The 15,198-nt window shown below is 40.8% G+C and overlaps 1 protein-coding gene across 1 annotated transcript; it reads right to left on the reverse strand.

Moving 5' to 3' along the window:
• Positions 1–631: 631 nt before the first annotated feature.
• Positions 632–10,624, reverse strand: LOC141176201 (uncharacterized). Its single transcript, XM_073660189.1, has 3 exons — positions 10,619–10,624; positions 10,484–10,574; positions 632–3,673 (listed from the first exon to the last, which is right to left on the reverse strand). Exons 1-3 carry the CDS (start codon positions 10,622–10,624, stop codon positions 2,412–2,414), a joined length of 1,359 nt encoding a protein of 452 aa, XP_073516290.1. The 3' UTR covers positions 632–2,411.
• Between the last annotated feature and the right edge of the window lie 4,574 nt (positions 10,625–15,198).

Genomic DNA, 15,198 nt, shown 5'->3' on the forward strand with positions numbered 1-15,198 from the left:
CTATCTTTGTACCCCATATACCACACCATACTATTATTTTTTGTGTTCCAACAGTCTTGGAGGGATCTATCCACTGTGGGTTAGTGTCAGACCAATAGTGGTGGTTTTGTTTGTTAACTTCACCATTCACAAAAAGTTTGCCTCATCACTGAATATAATGTTCTGTGTAAACTGAGGATGCTGTTCCAATTTTTGTTTTGCCCATTCTGCAAATTCAGTGCGTTGATCTGGGTCATCCTCGTTGAGATGCTGCAGCAGCTGGATTTTGCAAGGGTGCCATTTGTGAGTAGCTAATATCCGCTGAAGGGATGTTCACTGAACCTGTTTTACGAAATTTGGCAAGCAGTTTGCTAACTGTAGCATGGGAGATGGGTGGTCTCATAGGGTGTCTTGCATTGAATCTGCTGCAATGACCTGAGTACTGTGCGTTCACCAGACATCAACACAATTTCTATCCACTCCTCAAGTGTTAACCTCTGTGACATGTCAATGGCTGTAAACAAAGAGAAACTTGTAAAAAACTCATGAAAGAATAGAGTTACGTTAAAACCAAGCACACCATTGTTTTTCTTATGAAATTCTCAATAAGTTTGATGTGTCACATGACCCTCTTCCCATGGAAAAAATAAAGTTGGATCCAAAATGGCAGACTTCAAAATGGCCGCCATGGTCACCACCCATCTGGAAAAGTTTTCCCCCTCCCATATATTAATATGCCACAAACCGGAAGCTAATATCACCAACCATTCCCATTTTATTTAGGTGTATCCATATAAATGGCCCACCCTGTACAGACATGGATTTTGGCATGATTTTTTATAATTTTAACAAATTTTTCCTAACTTTAATTTGGAATTGGGCCTGTGTAGCTTTTAAGTTTTCTTCTAGTTTTAATGGTCTTTGTACATAAGCTCCTCCTACATCACTTGAGTCAATTATCATGTCTCCTCCTACATCACTTAATATGTCAGTTTCTCTTTTGTCCGTTCCCATGTCAGTCTCTTTGTCACCAGACGGTCACCTTCAGTAGCTGTTATCCTGTTCAATTTCCACATTACAGTCAGAATCAGTAACATCATTAGTATCCTTTACACTATTACACAGTCATGCTTAGACTTTTCTGACACAAGTTTGTGAAATGTCAACCAATTGTAAAATATTTTTCAACTTCTCTTTGTCTCTATAAAAGGACACCAGCTTAGAATCTAATTTTAAATTCTCCATTTCACATTCTGCGCATAAGCTAAGCCACAAAACGTCTAAGTCAGTCTCGTCAGTAGCCTTTAATTTTAGTTTACTTTGCTTAGAAAAGAAGAAATAATATCCATATTTTTCCTTAACTTCAGATTTCTCAGATTCTCCTTTACACTGGGGTTTGGTCATCAGTGTACTTCTGATCCTTGTAGTACTTCTGGTGCCTGTCAATCCATCTGGAGAATATATCAGTCCTCAATTATCTGTAGGTTCTTTCTGATTCATGTGACAAAGTTAGTGGATTTCCCGACACTTGGACAACAGGTGTTCAGCAAAAGCTTTCCTCCTCTCCCCCACCTTGTTCAAGGAGAAGGAAGCCACTTGAAAGCACAAAAAAACTCAGGACTGGGGGCTCGCCAAAATGTTAAATATAATTATTTTTGTATATTTATATATAGATAGGACTGTTTATCAGATGCGATTGTTCAAAGAATATATTATTTATTCTTGGGTTGTCCATTAAAAAGAATAATTCCAGCAGTTACATAAAATAGGTGAAATAGTTACAAAGTGATTTTCCATTTGTCCATAATTAGCCTATTAGTTGAGATTCACCCATCTTTTCCTGGGATCCTGAATGGTAGGTTGCGTCTGTCTGTGTCCAGCACGTGTGTCAGGGCCTACATGTCAGCTGTCTCTTCAGCTCTTAGATCCTAGGACTGAGCCATGTAATGTAGAATGGAAAAGAGACCCCGAGACCCCCACCCTGTGTGGGTTATATTGGCCCCTCACAGCACCTGTTGTTCTGCTTATGGCACTAACTTACACTGAGCTAAAAAGACAAGAATAGCCTGAATGTCTTGTCAGCAAAACCTAGCTCGAGGCTGATCTATATAGAATTCAGATTAAAAAATGAATATCCATAATTCATATTTAACAGTAATATAGCACACCTATAAGTGTATAGGATCATAATGTTTATTACAATATTATGGTTATATTTGAAATTTCAAGAATGTGGAATGTTAATTGTAAGATATAGTGACTGCAAGTTATCAGACGGTAATGGGCAAGCTGAAAGGATATATAGGAGAGATGCATGTATGTCATCCTATGGTATGTTATTTTATTACTGTATGTACTGGTTTCTTGGTTTGTAAAAAAAAAAAACTAATAAAAAAATATCTATAAAAATGTATTGGATTAAAAAAAAAAGATTAGGAAAAAGGCTTCTCCCCTGTGTGAGTTCTCATGTGTCTATCCAAAGCTGATTTCTGGTTAAAACTTTTCCCACATTCAGAACATGAAAAAGGCTTCTCCCCTGTGTGAGTTCTCTGGTGATTAACCAAAGCTGATTTCTGGTTAAAACCTTTCACACATTCTAAACATAAAAAAGGCTTCTCCCCTGTGTGAGTTCTCTTGTAATTAACCAAAGCTGATTTATGGTTAAAACATTTCCCACATTCTGGACACGAAAAAGGCTTCTCCCCTGTGTGGGCTCTCTGGTGCTTAATCAAAGCTGATTTCTGGTTAAAACATTTGCCACATTCTGAACAGGAAAAAGGCTTCTCTCCTGTGTGAGTTCTCTGGTGACTAACCAAAGTGGATTTCTGGTTAAAACATTTCCCACATTCTGAACATGAAAAAGGCTTCTCCCCTGTGTGGGTTCTCTGGTGCTTAATCAAATCTGATTTCTGGTTAAAACATTTGCCACATTCTGAACATGAAAAAGGCTTCTCCCCCGTGTGAGTTCTCTTGTGGATATTAAGAAGTGATTTCTGGTTGAAATATTTCCCACATTCTGAACAGGAAAAAGGCTTCTCCTTACTGTGAGTTCTCTGGTGTCTAACAAAAACTGATTTCCAGTTAAAACATTTCCCACATTCCGAACATGAAAAAGGCTTCTCCCCCGTGTGAGTTCTCTTGTGGATATTAAGAAGTGATTTCCGGTTAAAACATTTCCCACATTCTGAACATGAAAAAGGCTTCTCCCCCGTGTGAGTTCTCTTGTGGATATTAAGAAGTGATTTCCGGTTAAAACATTTCCCACATTCTGAACATGAAAAAGGCTTCTCCGCTGTGTGAGTTCGCTGGTGCGCAACAAAAACTGATTTCTGGTTAAAACTTCGGCCACATTTGGAACAAAACAATCTATTATCCGCTGTGTGTATTTTTTGATGTTTAAGAATAGACTTTTCGAGGGTAAAACTATTTCCATTTTCTGAAAGTGAAAATGACCTCTTTCCTTTAGGAGCAGTTCGTTTTTTAATGCTTATTTTTTTATTTTGATTTTTTTCCTTCATAGTCGGTAATGAATCAGAAGACAGGATCTGTTCCATAGGCTTAGATGATAGATCTTTGCTTTGAAGGGAAGATGGGATATCTGGAGAAATGGCATAAACTTCAATTGTATCCTGTAAGATCTCAAGATCATCCGATTTAAAAATCTCCGGTCTCTCTGATCTCCAGGTACAGTCATCTGCCAAGAAAAAAAACAATTAATAATTTTGAATGAAATATCCTTGAATTTACATTTTTGAACATTTCTACTGTCTGTAGAAATGGCAAGTTATTGACAGAATGACAGTGAAAAGTGAAAACCTCATAGAATGAACCAGTAGAGCGTGGTGTTCAACTGTTTGTTCATTCTGTCTCCAAAATATGGAATAAGAAGCCATCAAAAAATGTTATGTAGGCAAAAATGATACCAATAAAAACTTCTACTCATCCATAAACCAATGCAGCAAAATCCGGTCTCCCAAAGTCAAATCTCCCCCTTCCTTCTGAGCCTTGAAGTGTGCCTAAACAATATTTAGCAACCATGTATTTGGCATTATTATAGTGAGAAGAACCCACTTAATTTACGGTGTGCGTCTCCTAGAGCACAATCTGGGCACTATGTGTTGGGTAATAAAATGGCAAATGTGTAATTTTCACCCTTCAACATCCACTGCGTGCTAATTTCTGGAAAGTGATTGTGGAGTCAAAATATTCACTTCTCCTATAGATTAATTCACTGAGGGTTATAATTTTCAAAATGAAGCTACTTTATGGTGATTTCTACTGCTCTGGTTTTCTGTCATTTTATTATATTAAGGCTTCTGTAAATGGTGTGTTCCATCTCCTCTGGGGATAAGCAAGGCAGTCCCTGGGATCTGGAAAATGGATTATATAGCACCAAGCCTGTTAGTGGTGGCCATCTTTTGAGCTGTCAGGTGACCATGAACAGCGCCCCCAATACATTGTGTCTGAAAACTATTCCAGCAAGATCAGCAATACAATAGCTAAATGTCGCTCCTTCCCTTCTTAACCTGCCATGTGCCCAGACAGTAGTGTACAGCTGTATATAGGGTATTGTCAAATTCAAGAGAAGTTGGAATATAATTTGTAAGGTCCATTTGTTTCCTATTATCCTTTGTGAAGAATTCCAAAGTTATCACCACATAAAGTGACACACGTCTGATTTGAAAATGGAGCCTGACTAGGAACACAAAACTGGCTGCAGGAAGAGGTTAAATTAGAGGATCACTGAAGTCAAAAACTGTGACTATAGACAATAACACATCTACTGAAATGATCAAACTCAATAGTCTCCATCAGTTAAAAACGAGTAACTAGTGGTGAAACCTCTCTGTGGTAATTGGAGTATGGGGCTCGGTGGCTCTTCGTAATCTAAACTATGATAAGGGCCAATATTTTCTGTCACAGGAGTTTCAAGAAGAAATATTAGATATTTAAAGAGAACTTTTTATAATAGTGCAGAGCTGAGGTGTCTTAAATTTAGACCTCGGGCATTGGGAAGACATAATGGAGACCTTCTTTTAAAGACAACGAGGGAGTTACAGAGTCACATAAGTGAGTCAGGCCGATTCCACCACACTCAAACTATCATACAAAATGAACCTGTAAAAAAAGACAGAATAAAAGATATGTTACATCCCCAACAACAATATATGTATCAGGGGAGAACTACAACACTAAACCGGAATTGCAGTCATTTATGGTGGACCATTGGATCTACTATGAGTCCTGATGAGAAGAGTAGAGAAAGTATTAGTGCTCCTGTCAGGCAAAATGTATTTTTGGTCATAGTTTTAAAAAATGAGAGCTGTCTCAAATCTCCACCCCCCTGTCCATTTGTAAGAGTTTTACATAGAACTCACTGTTGCTTTTCCCCCAAACCTCAGGAATTTTTATGAGCGTCATAAAGCCTCAGCCCAGAGCAAGCACTGGTATACCCTGGATTTTTCCCTCCAATCCTATTGTTTAGCTGCACAAATGTTTAATGTCGATTTTAATCATGCACATGACTGTCAGAAACACAGGGAGCACATTTTTGAGATGGTCATCTTTTTCCAATTGTGATGGTGTGGTTTTCGTGACGAGGAGACCACCGGAAGCCCGGGAAATGGGTTCTGAGCTTCTGAGCATCATAGAGATTTCATATTTGATATCCATCTTCATGAATAGTGGTGACGGCAAACATGATGTCTCCATCTTGGATGTGGGACCCCCCCCCCCACACCAAGATATGAAATCTGAAGGAGTTTTAGGTCTTCTGCAGCTGGGTGGGTTCACAAAGCCGAGTCCCCGTGTGAGGTAAGCACCATGGGTGTCTCCTAATGTTTTGGCCCCTTTACTAAAAACCAGAACGGACATTTTTTAAGTCATTCTTGCCCCGGGACGTCAGACGCATGCACACCACGCTGCGTGGAAGAATCGCATCTAATTTCCGGGGAGCCGTCCCCCCCACAGAATCTGAGACCATCACCACGTGGCACAGGTTTTGCTATTACTTATCCCTTTTATTTTAATAACTGTTTATTCATATATGTACATTGTCTCTTTTATAATATCTTGTATATCTTTTGTAAACACTGCCCACTTTTGGGAGTAAATCATTATTATTTACCAGCTTCGTTCTTCTTGTCCTATGTCGAGCAAACACGTTCCTCACCCGCTAATTCACATTACCTAACGGGTACCCAATCCACCTGTTAAGCGATCGGTGGTGGCAGTATACCAGTATTTATGTGATATTGTGGTTTGAGGGCGGCTGGTCGGAGTTATATATACAGTGCTGGCCAAAAGTATTAGCACCCCTGCAATTCTGTCAGATAATACACAGTTTCTTCCTGAAAATTATTGCAATCACGAATTCTTTGGTATTATTCTCTTCATTTAATTTGCTTGCAAGGAAAAAACACAAAAGAGAATGAAGCAAAAATCAAATCATTGATCATTTGACACAAAACTCCAAAAAAGGGCCGGACAAAAGTATTGGCACCCTCAGCCTAATACTTGGTTGCACAACCTTTAGCCAAAATAACTGCGAACAACCGCTTCCGGTAACCATCAATGAGTTTCTTACAATGCTCTGCTGGAATTGTAGACCATTCTTCTTTGGCAAACTGCTCCAGGTCCCTGATATTTGAAGGGTGCCTTCTCCAAACTGCCATTTTGAGATCTCTCCACAGGTGTTCTATGGGATTCAGGTCTGGACTCATTGCTGGCCACCTTAGAAGTCTCCATTGCTTTCTCTCAAACCATTTTATAGTGCTTTTGGAAGTGTGTTTTGGGTCATTGTCCTGCTGGAAGACCCATGACCTCTGAGGTGAGCTTTCTCACACTGGGCCCTACAGTGCCTACAAGTAGTATTCAACCCCCTGCAGATTTAGCTGGTTTGATAAGATGCAAATAAGTTAGAGCCTTCAAACTGCAAACAAGAGTAGGTTTTATGAACAGAAGCATAAATCTTACAAACCAAAAAGTTATGTTGCTCAGTTGAATTTTATTAAATTTTAAACATAAAAGTGTGGGTCAATTATTATACAACCCCTATGTTTAATATTTTGTGGAATAACCCTTGTTTGCAATTGCAGCAAATAATCGTCTTTTATAAGACCTGATCAGGCCGGCACAGGTCTGTGGAGTTATCTTGGCCCACTCCTCCATGCAGATCTTCTCCAAGTTATCTAGGTTCTTTGGGTGTCTCATGTGGACTTTATTCTTGAGCTCCTTCCACAAGTTTTCAATTGGGTTAAGGTCAGGAGACTGACTAGGCCACTCCAACACCTTGACTTTTTCCCTATTGAACCAGGCCTTGGTTTTCTTGGCTGTGTGCTTTGGGTCGTTGTCTTGTTGGAAGATGAAATTACGACCCATCTTAAGATCCTTGATGGAGGAGCGGAGGTTCTTGGCCAAAATCTCCAGGTAGGCCGTGCTATCCATCTTCCCATGGATGCGGACCAGATGGCCAGGCCCCTTGGCAGAGAAACAGCCCCACAGCATGATGCTGCCACCACCATGCTTGACTGTAGGGATGGTATTCTTGGGGTCGTATGCAGTGCCATCCAGTCTCCAAACGTCACGTGTGTGGTTGGCACCAAAGATCTCGATCTTGGTCTCCTCAGACCATAGAACCTTGAACCAGTCTGTCTCAGAGTCCTCCAAGTGATCATGAGCAAACTGTAGACGAGCCTTGACATGTCGCTTTGAAAGTAAAGGTCCCTTACGGGCTCATCTGGAACGGAGACCATTGCGGTGGAGTACGTTACTTATGGTATTGACTGAAACCAATGTCCCCACTGCCATGAGATCTTCCCGGAGCTCCTTCCTTGTTGTCCTTGGGTTAGCCTTGACTCTTCGGACAAGCCTGGCCTCGGCACGGGAGGACACTTTCAAAGGCTGTCCTGGCCGTGGAAGGCTAACAGTAGTTCCATAATCCTTCCACTTACGGATGATGCTCCCAACAGTGGAGACAGGTAGGCCCAACTCCTTGGAAAGGGTTTTGTACCCCTTGCCAGCCTTGTGACCCTCCACGATCTTGTCTCTGATGGCCTTGGAATGCTCCTTTGTCTTTCCCATGTTGACCATGTCTGAGTGCTGTTCACAAGTTTGGGGAGGGTCTTAAATAGTCAGAAAAGGCTGGCAAAAGAGATCTTTAATCCACACATGTGAAGCTCATTATTCTTGGTGCCTGAACTACTTCTTAATACTTTAGGGGGACCAAACAGAATTCTTGTGGTTTGAGGGGTTGAATAATAAATGACACTCTGAATTAACTTTTTACGTTTAAAAAAAAAAAAAAAAAAAAAAATTTGCTGCAGTGCATTTCCCACTTCCAGGCTGATCTACAGTACAAATGTCACAATGCCAAGTTAATTCCGCATGTGTCAACCAGCTAAATCTGCAGGGGGTTGAATACTACTTGTAGGCACTGTACATTATGCTGCAAAATTTGTTGGTAGTCTTCAGACTTCATAATGCCATGCACACGGTCAAGCAGTCCAGTGGCAGAGGCAGCAAAGCAACCCCAAAACATCAGAGAACCTCGGCCATGTTTGACTGTAGGGACCGTGTTCTTTTCTTTGAATGCCTCTTTTTTTTTCCTGTACACTCTATGTTGATGCTTTTTCCCAAAAAGCTCTACTTTTGTCTCATCTGACCAGAGAACATTCTTCCAAAACGTTTTAGGCTTTCTCAGGTAAGTTTTGGCAAACTCCAGCCTGGCTTTTTTATGTCTCGGGGTAAGAAGTGGGGTCTTCCTGGGTATCCTACCATACAGTCCTTTTTCATTCAGACGCCGACGGATAGTACGGGTTGACACTGTTGTACCCTTGGACTGCAGGGCAGCTTGAACTTGTTTGGATGTTAGTCGAGGTTCTTTATCCACCATCCGCACAATCTTGAGTTGAAATCTCTCGTCAATTTTTCTTTTCCGTCCTCATCTAGGGAGGTTAGCCACAGTGCCATGGGCTTTATACTTCTTGATGACACTGCACACGGAAGACACAGGAACATTCAGGTCTCTGGAGATGGACTTGTAGCCTTGAGATTGCTCATGCTTCCTCACAATTTGGTTTCTCAAGTCCTCAGACAGTTGTTTGGTCTTCTTTCTTTTCTCCATGCTCAATGTGGTACACACAAGGACACAGGACAGAGGTTGAGTCAACTTTAATCCATGTTAACTGGCTGCAAGTGTGATTTAGTTATTGCCAACACCTGTTAGGTGCCACAGGTAAGTTACAGGTGATGTTAATTACACGAATTAGAGAAGCATCACATGATTTTTCAAATGGTGCCAATACTTTTGTCCACCCCGTTTTTTAGGTTTGGTGTAGAATTATATCCAATTTGGCTTTAGGACAATTCTTTTTGTGTTTTTTTCATTGAAGACAAATTAAATGAAGAGAATAATACCAAAGAATTTGTGATTGCAATCATTTTCAGGAAGAAACTGAGTATTATCTGACAGAATTGCAGGTGTGCCAATACTTTTGGCCAGCACTGTACGTTCCTGGAAGGAACTGGTGGTATATATACGTCCTGTCACATCACGTGCCGCAATAGTCGACATAAATTAGAGCAGCTGTGCCCGTGCTTATCCTCGGTCAATACCGTGTTTGACCAGCAGGATAAGGGGGCGCCAGAGAGCTGCAAGGTCTGACCAATTGGTGTTTTCGTGACAGCTCCCCATTTCAGGAGAGATTGTGCAGTAATCTGAATTCCTTAGGATTGAAAACATAATGGAATTTATGATGTGGAGTGAATCCATGAAACCAGGGCTCGAGCCAACACATCTTCTGCAGGTGTGAATATATGTATATTACAGCCTTCAGCCAAGCACAGCTTAGAGATATATCATGGCACAGGTGTAATGTTTTTATGTAGTATATCACGATCCTGTTTGAAGTTAATTGGTTTGAAAAGTCAAGATAAAGGGAAACTCTGTTGTTATTGTACAGAAATTCACACTTGGTCCTCACTGCACATTTAATGTTGTCGATAATAAAAGTGAAGTTTGGCCAGAAAGACTGGACCTGGTCTTGTAGGGACCATATGAGCACATTCAGCAGCACAGAAGGGAGAGAAGGTAGATTCATCCAATAAGATATCAGGGATCTAGGAAGCCAACAGCATCATTACCCTCCACTTTCTCTTACAGGCCCATCATAATGTTTTTCTTCAAGTGATTTTCTAACTTGTCAGCACATTCTATGTACGCTGTCATTTGGCTTTTTAGTTTACATATCTGGGCAGGTAACGGACAGCATCTCCTAATCCCAGGGGGTAGGTGGATCCTCCAGGTTGTAAGTTCTCTAGAAAAGGGCTTTCCCAATTCACAAAGTAATTTGAACATTTTCGGATGGAGGAGAATGTTGTGGTCTAGCGGCAAAATGGTGATCACACGATTGTGATACGGCCGGTCTACACCACCAATAAAGCAGCCACAGCCGGTGACTGAGAAGAATCTGTGGCTTCTCTGCATTTAGTGGGTACTACTCACCTGGGTAGTCATATGTAGGAATCTCCTCCTTACACCGCTCATCACCCCTCACATATGTCTCTGTAGTATTAATATGGGTCAGATCTTCACCCTGAAACAAATATTGTAAAAGACACAGACAGATGAAGAAGTCACATCCATGATCAGCTCTAATCCTGCCATCTCCACCGTTCTCATTTCACAAGTATAAAACATGTAATACTGGTAGATAAAACAAAATTGAGCACAAGACCTTCACAGACATCTACAGTTATATGAAAAAGTTTGGGCACCCCTATTAATCTTAAGCTTAATGTTTTATAAAAATTGGTGTTTTTGCAACAGCTATTTCAGTTTGATATATGTAATAACTGTTGGACACAGTAATGTTTCTGCCTTGAAATGAGGTTTATTGTACTAACAGAAAATGTGCAATCTGCATTCAAACAAAATTTGACAGGTGCATAAGTATGGGCACCTCACCAGAAAAGTGACATTAATATTTAGTAGATCCTCCTTTTGCAAAAATAACAGCCTCTAGTCGCTTCCTGTAGCTTTTAATGATTTCCTGGATCCTGGATGAAGGTATTTTTGACCATTCCTCTTTACAAAACAATTCCAGTTCAGTTAAGTTTGATGGTCGCCAAGCATGGACAGCCCTCTTCAAATGATCCCACAGATGTTCAATGATATTCAGGTCTGGGGACTGGGATGGCCATTCCAGAACATTGTAATTGTTCCTCTGCATGAATGCCTGAGTAGATTTGGAGCGGTGTTTTGGATCATTGTCTTGCTGAAAGATCCATCCCCTGCGTAACTTCAACTTTGTCACTGATTCTTGAACATTATTGTCAAGAATCTGCTGATACTGAGTGGAATCCATGCGTCCCTCAACTTTAACAAGATTCCCGGTGCCGGCATAGGCCACACAGCCCCAAAGCATGATGGAACCTTCACCAAATTTTACTGTGGGTAGCAAGTGTTTTTCTTGGAATGCTGTGTTTTTTTGCCGCCATGCATAACGCCTTTTTGTATGACCAAACAACTCAATCTTGGTTTCATCAGTCCACAGGACCTTCTTCTAAAAAGAAATTGGCTTCTCCAAATGTGCTTTTGCATACCTCAGCCGACTCTGTTTGTGGCGTGCTTGCAGAAACGGCTTCTTTCGCATCACTCTCCCATACAGCTTCTCCTTGTGCAAAGTGCGTTGTATAGTTTACCGATGCACAGTGACACCATCTGGAGCAAGTTGATGCTGCAGCTCTCTGGAGGTGGTCTGAGGATTGTCCTTGACTGATCTCACCATTCTTCTTCTCTGCCTTTCTGATGTTTTTCTTGGCCTGCCACTTCTGGCCTTAACAAGAACTGTCCCTGTGTTCTTCCATTTCATTACTATGTTCCTCACAGTGGAGACTGACAGGTTAAATCTCTGAGACAGCTTTTTGTATCCTTCCCCTGAACAACTATGATGAATAATCTTTGTTTTCAGATCATTTGACAGTTGTTTTGAGGAGCCCATGATGCCACTCTTCAGAGGAGATTCAAACAGGAGAACAACTTGCAAGTGGCCACTTTAAGAAGCATTTCTCATGATTGCATACACCTGGCTATGAAGTTCAAAGCTCAATGAGGTTACAAAACCAAAAAAAGTGCTTTAGTAAGTCAGTAAAAAGTAGGTAGGAGTATTTAAAACAAGAAAATGATAAGAGTGCCCATACTTATGCACCTGTCAAATTTTGTTTGAATGCTGATTGCACATTTTCTGTTAGTACAATAAACCTCATTTCAAGGCAGAAACATTACTGTGTCCAACAGTTATAACATATATCAAACTGAAATAGCTGGTGCAAAAACACCAATATTTATAAAACATGAAGCTTAAGATTAATAGGGGTGCCCAAACTTTTTCATATAACTGTATACATCATAGGGGAGATTTCATGACACCTTCTCTTCATCTACCTGATGATCCTGAGGAACACTGGGATCTTCTTGTTTACAGTCTTGTGAAAGAAGAGGACGGGGACATCTCTCTGGTGTTGTTCTCTTACTGGATAGATCTGGAGGAAACACATACAGGGACTGAATTCATCCTTTACATACAGATAATTATAGGCCATGTGTATTTAGTCCTGTCTATTACCTGGCGATGTGAGGGGCTGGGGAACCTCCATCATGATGTCTTTGTACAGATCTTTGTGTCCTTCTAAATACTCCCACTCCTCCATGGAGAAATAGACAGCGACATCCTGACACCTTATAGGAACCTAACACATACAATGATACAGTCATCCCCTGATCTCTTCATAGCATTACTGTATAATGTCCCAGCATTCCCAGCAGTGTCACCTCTCCAGTCAGCAGCTCAATCATCTTGTAGGTGAGTTCTAGGATCTTCTGGTCATTGATGTCCTCATGTATCAGGGTGTAAGGTGGAGGCCCCGTGATTGGGCTCAGGGGTCTTCTCCATCCCTCAGACACAGGGTCCTGACAGCGCTCACTAGAGGTCTTCTTCACTACTATGTAATCCTGGTAATGGAGAAACTCATTAATAAATCTCACTACAGACATTTCCAGAGGCCTCATCTATCCAGTTCTGTCCATCTGTTATTCCCATAGATAAGAATGATGTAATGTGACGTCATCAGAATCTCTCACCTCTCCAGTAAGCCGGAAGAGGATCTCTAGGGTGAGGTGTAATATCCTCTCCGCCATCTTGTCTCTGTCCATATCCATCTTTGATGGGTAAATCAAGAAAATTCTCTTATCTAGAAGATCTTCACTGAGAGGATCTGATATTGTAGAAACCTGAATAAGAAGATGAGACTATGTAACATCATAAAAATCCTGTGTAATAATACAATTACTGGAGATAATAAGGGAAACATATGAGGAGATTTATTATTTTACAGTATTTAGTTTTCTTCTTCACATCTACTAATAAAACCTATATATTTTATGCCACAGAAAACAAGCATTTTCTTCCTCTCCAGTTGAATGCGTTTCTCATAGACTCATCTTCCATAACACTAATTGTCGTCTCATTTACCGACGCTAGAATTGGCATTATCAATACTGCAGGAGATATTCATTACACATAACATGAGAAATAACTACTTCATGATGAGGACGACATCTTCATCTTCTACTGCGGCTCTAGAAACATATTTGGCCAGAGTCCGTCACTGACTACATCACCACCAGCCGTCTATATGAATGTTTCCCGTCTTCCCCGGGCTCTACCATGTTAGATCTCATGACTGATTCACACACAGAAGTTTGAGGCTTTTATAAAAGCTTTTTTGTTTGCACAAACACCGCAGACAGAAATTATTTGATACCAAAGTCTCCATATACAGTGTTTTATGGGGTTAATTTCTGGCCTCAGGCTTTCCTATATTACAAGAAATACACCAGAAAAAAATCAGATATTAAAATGTTTCAAAAGAACACTGGCACCAACAATTCTTGTAAAAAGAAAGAAACTTGCAAAATGTATTAGGCCCATTGTTATTTCTTAAGAGGTTAAACATTTGTTTTTAAAAAAAAAATAACTCTTTTGGGCGCCAGAACATAGATGTACACTGCAGAGATGGCACAAGTGCGGCTGCAACAGAAACCCTGGCAGTTTAACCACTTGCTGCTGTCAAAAGGAAACATGGCATCTAAGAAGGTTTGACAATGTTCGGCTCAATTCCCCTCCTCACCCAAGTACTCGATAGTAATAAGTTACCTTTTAACACCCCCATACACATTAGACTAAAGTTACATTAAAGCACTGATTTCAGTGGGGTTTAGTCAACTATACAATGTATTCGGGGCCTACAGACAGATGATGTCAGGGCAGGGAAGGATCTGGCATCCTGAATTTCAGAGGCTAATCTGCTTGTTCTTCCTGTAGATAATCCTCCGCTAGAAGAGTCTGGAGGCGACGCTCTCATACAAACCACAGGAAAGCTGGAATATTTGTGTGTATGGGGGAGTCGGGAGAGATAGCCGTCTGCCAAATGACCATTTAGGCAACACATATCTCATGTATATGGGGTCGTTAGTATTACACTGACAGGCAGGGATAATACACGGCACTACAGTAGTACAGTGCATCACCGGAGCAATCAGAGGTTTGTATGTTGTATGATCGAACTAATGAGAGTTGTTTAAAAAAAAGTTTAAAGTGAAAAAAATATCACAGTTTTATCAACAAGAAATATCAGTCACTATAGTGAAAACAGATTCACTGCGCAATGTTAGGTAAGTCACGTCCATAACAACAATAGCTATAAGTGGACCCCCCAACCTCAAAAGGAAAAAAAAAAATATATATATATATATATATATAGAGAACTCATATCTCCTGACTCTGCAAGCCTGGACCAGATGATGTGGAGATGAATGAGGAAGAACAATGTCCAAGGGTACGTGCCCACGATCAGGAATAGCAGAGTTTTGGATGCAGCTCACCTGCACTGCGTATAAAACGCTACATTCCACATTACAAGCACAGTAGATGGGATTTATAGAAATCCCATGCCCACTGTGCTTCTATTTGACGTTGCATAAACTCACCGGTGGTGCGGGTTTACGAGCCACAGCATGTTAATTTCTGTTGTGGAGACACTAGTCTCCGCAAACAGAAATTTCCACAATAGAATGTATTAGATGTGGTAAATCCGCATTGTTCAATGAACATGACGCGCCCCTGGGCCTGTGTCGCGCGGCGCTGCGCACGCGGGAGC

The sequence above is a fragment of the Phyllobates terribilis genome, unplaced genomic scaffold (genome assembly GCF_046119375.1).
Source record: "Phyllobates terribilis strain yellow unplaced genomic scaffold, ASM4611937v1 Scaffold_17__1_contigs__length_24005725, whole genome shotgun sequence".
NCBI lineage: Eukaryota > Metazoa > Chordata > Amphibia > Anura > Dendrobatidae > Phyllobates > Phyllobates terribilis.

Bases quoted from the DNA above. Each gene is read 5' to 3' on its own strand.
- LOC141176201 (XM_073660189.1), bottom strand. The intron at 3,674-10,483 runs GTGAGTAGTACC...TTTTCTTGGCAG, and splicing joins TCCTACATATGACTACCCAG to ATGACTGTACCTGGAGATCA.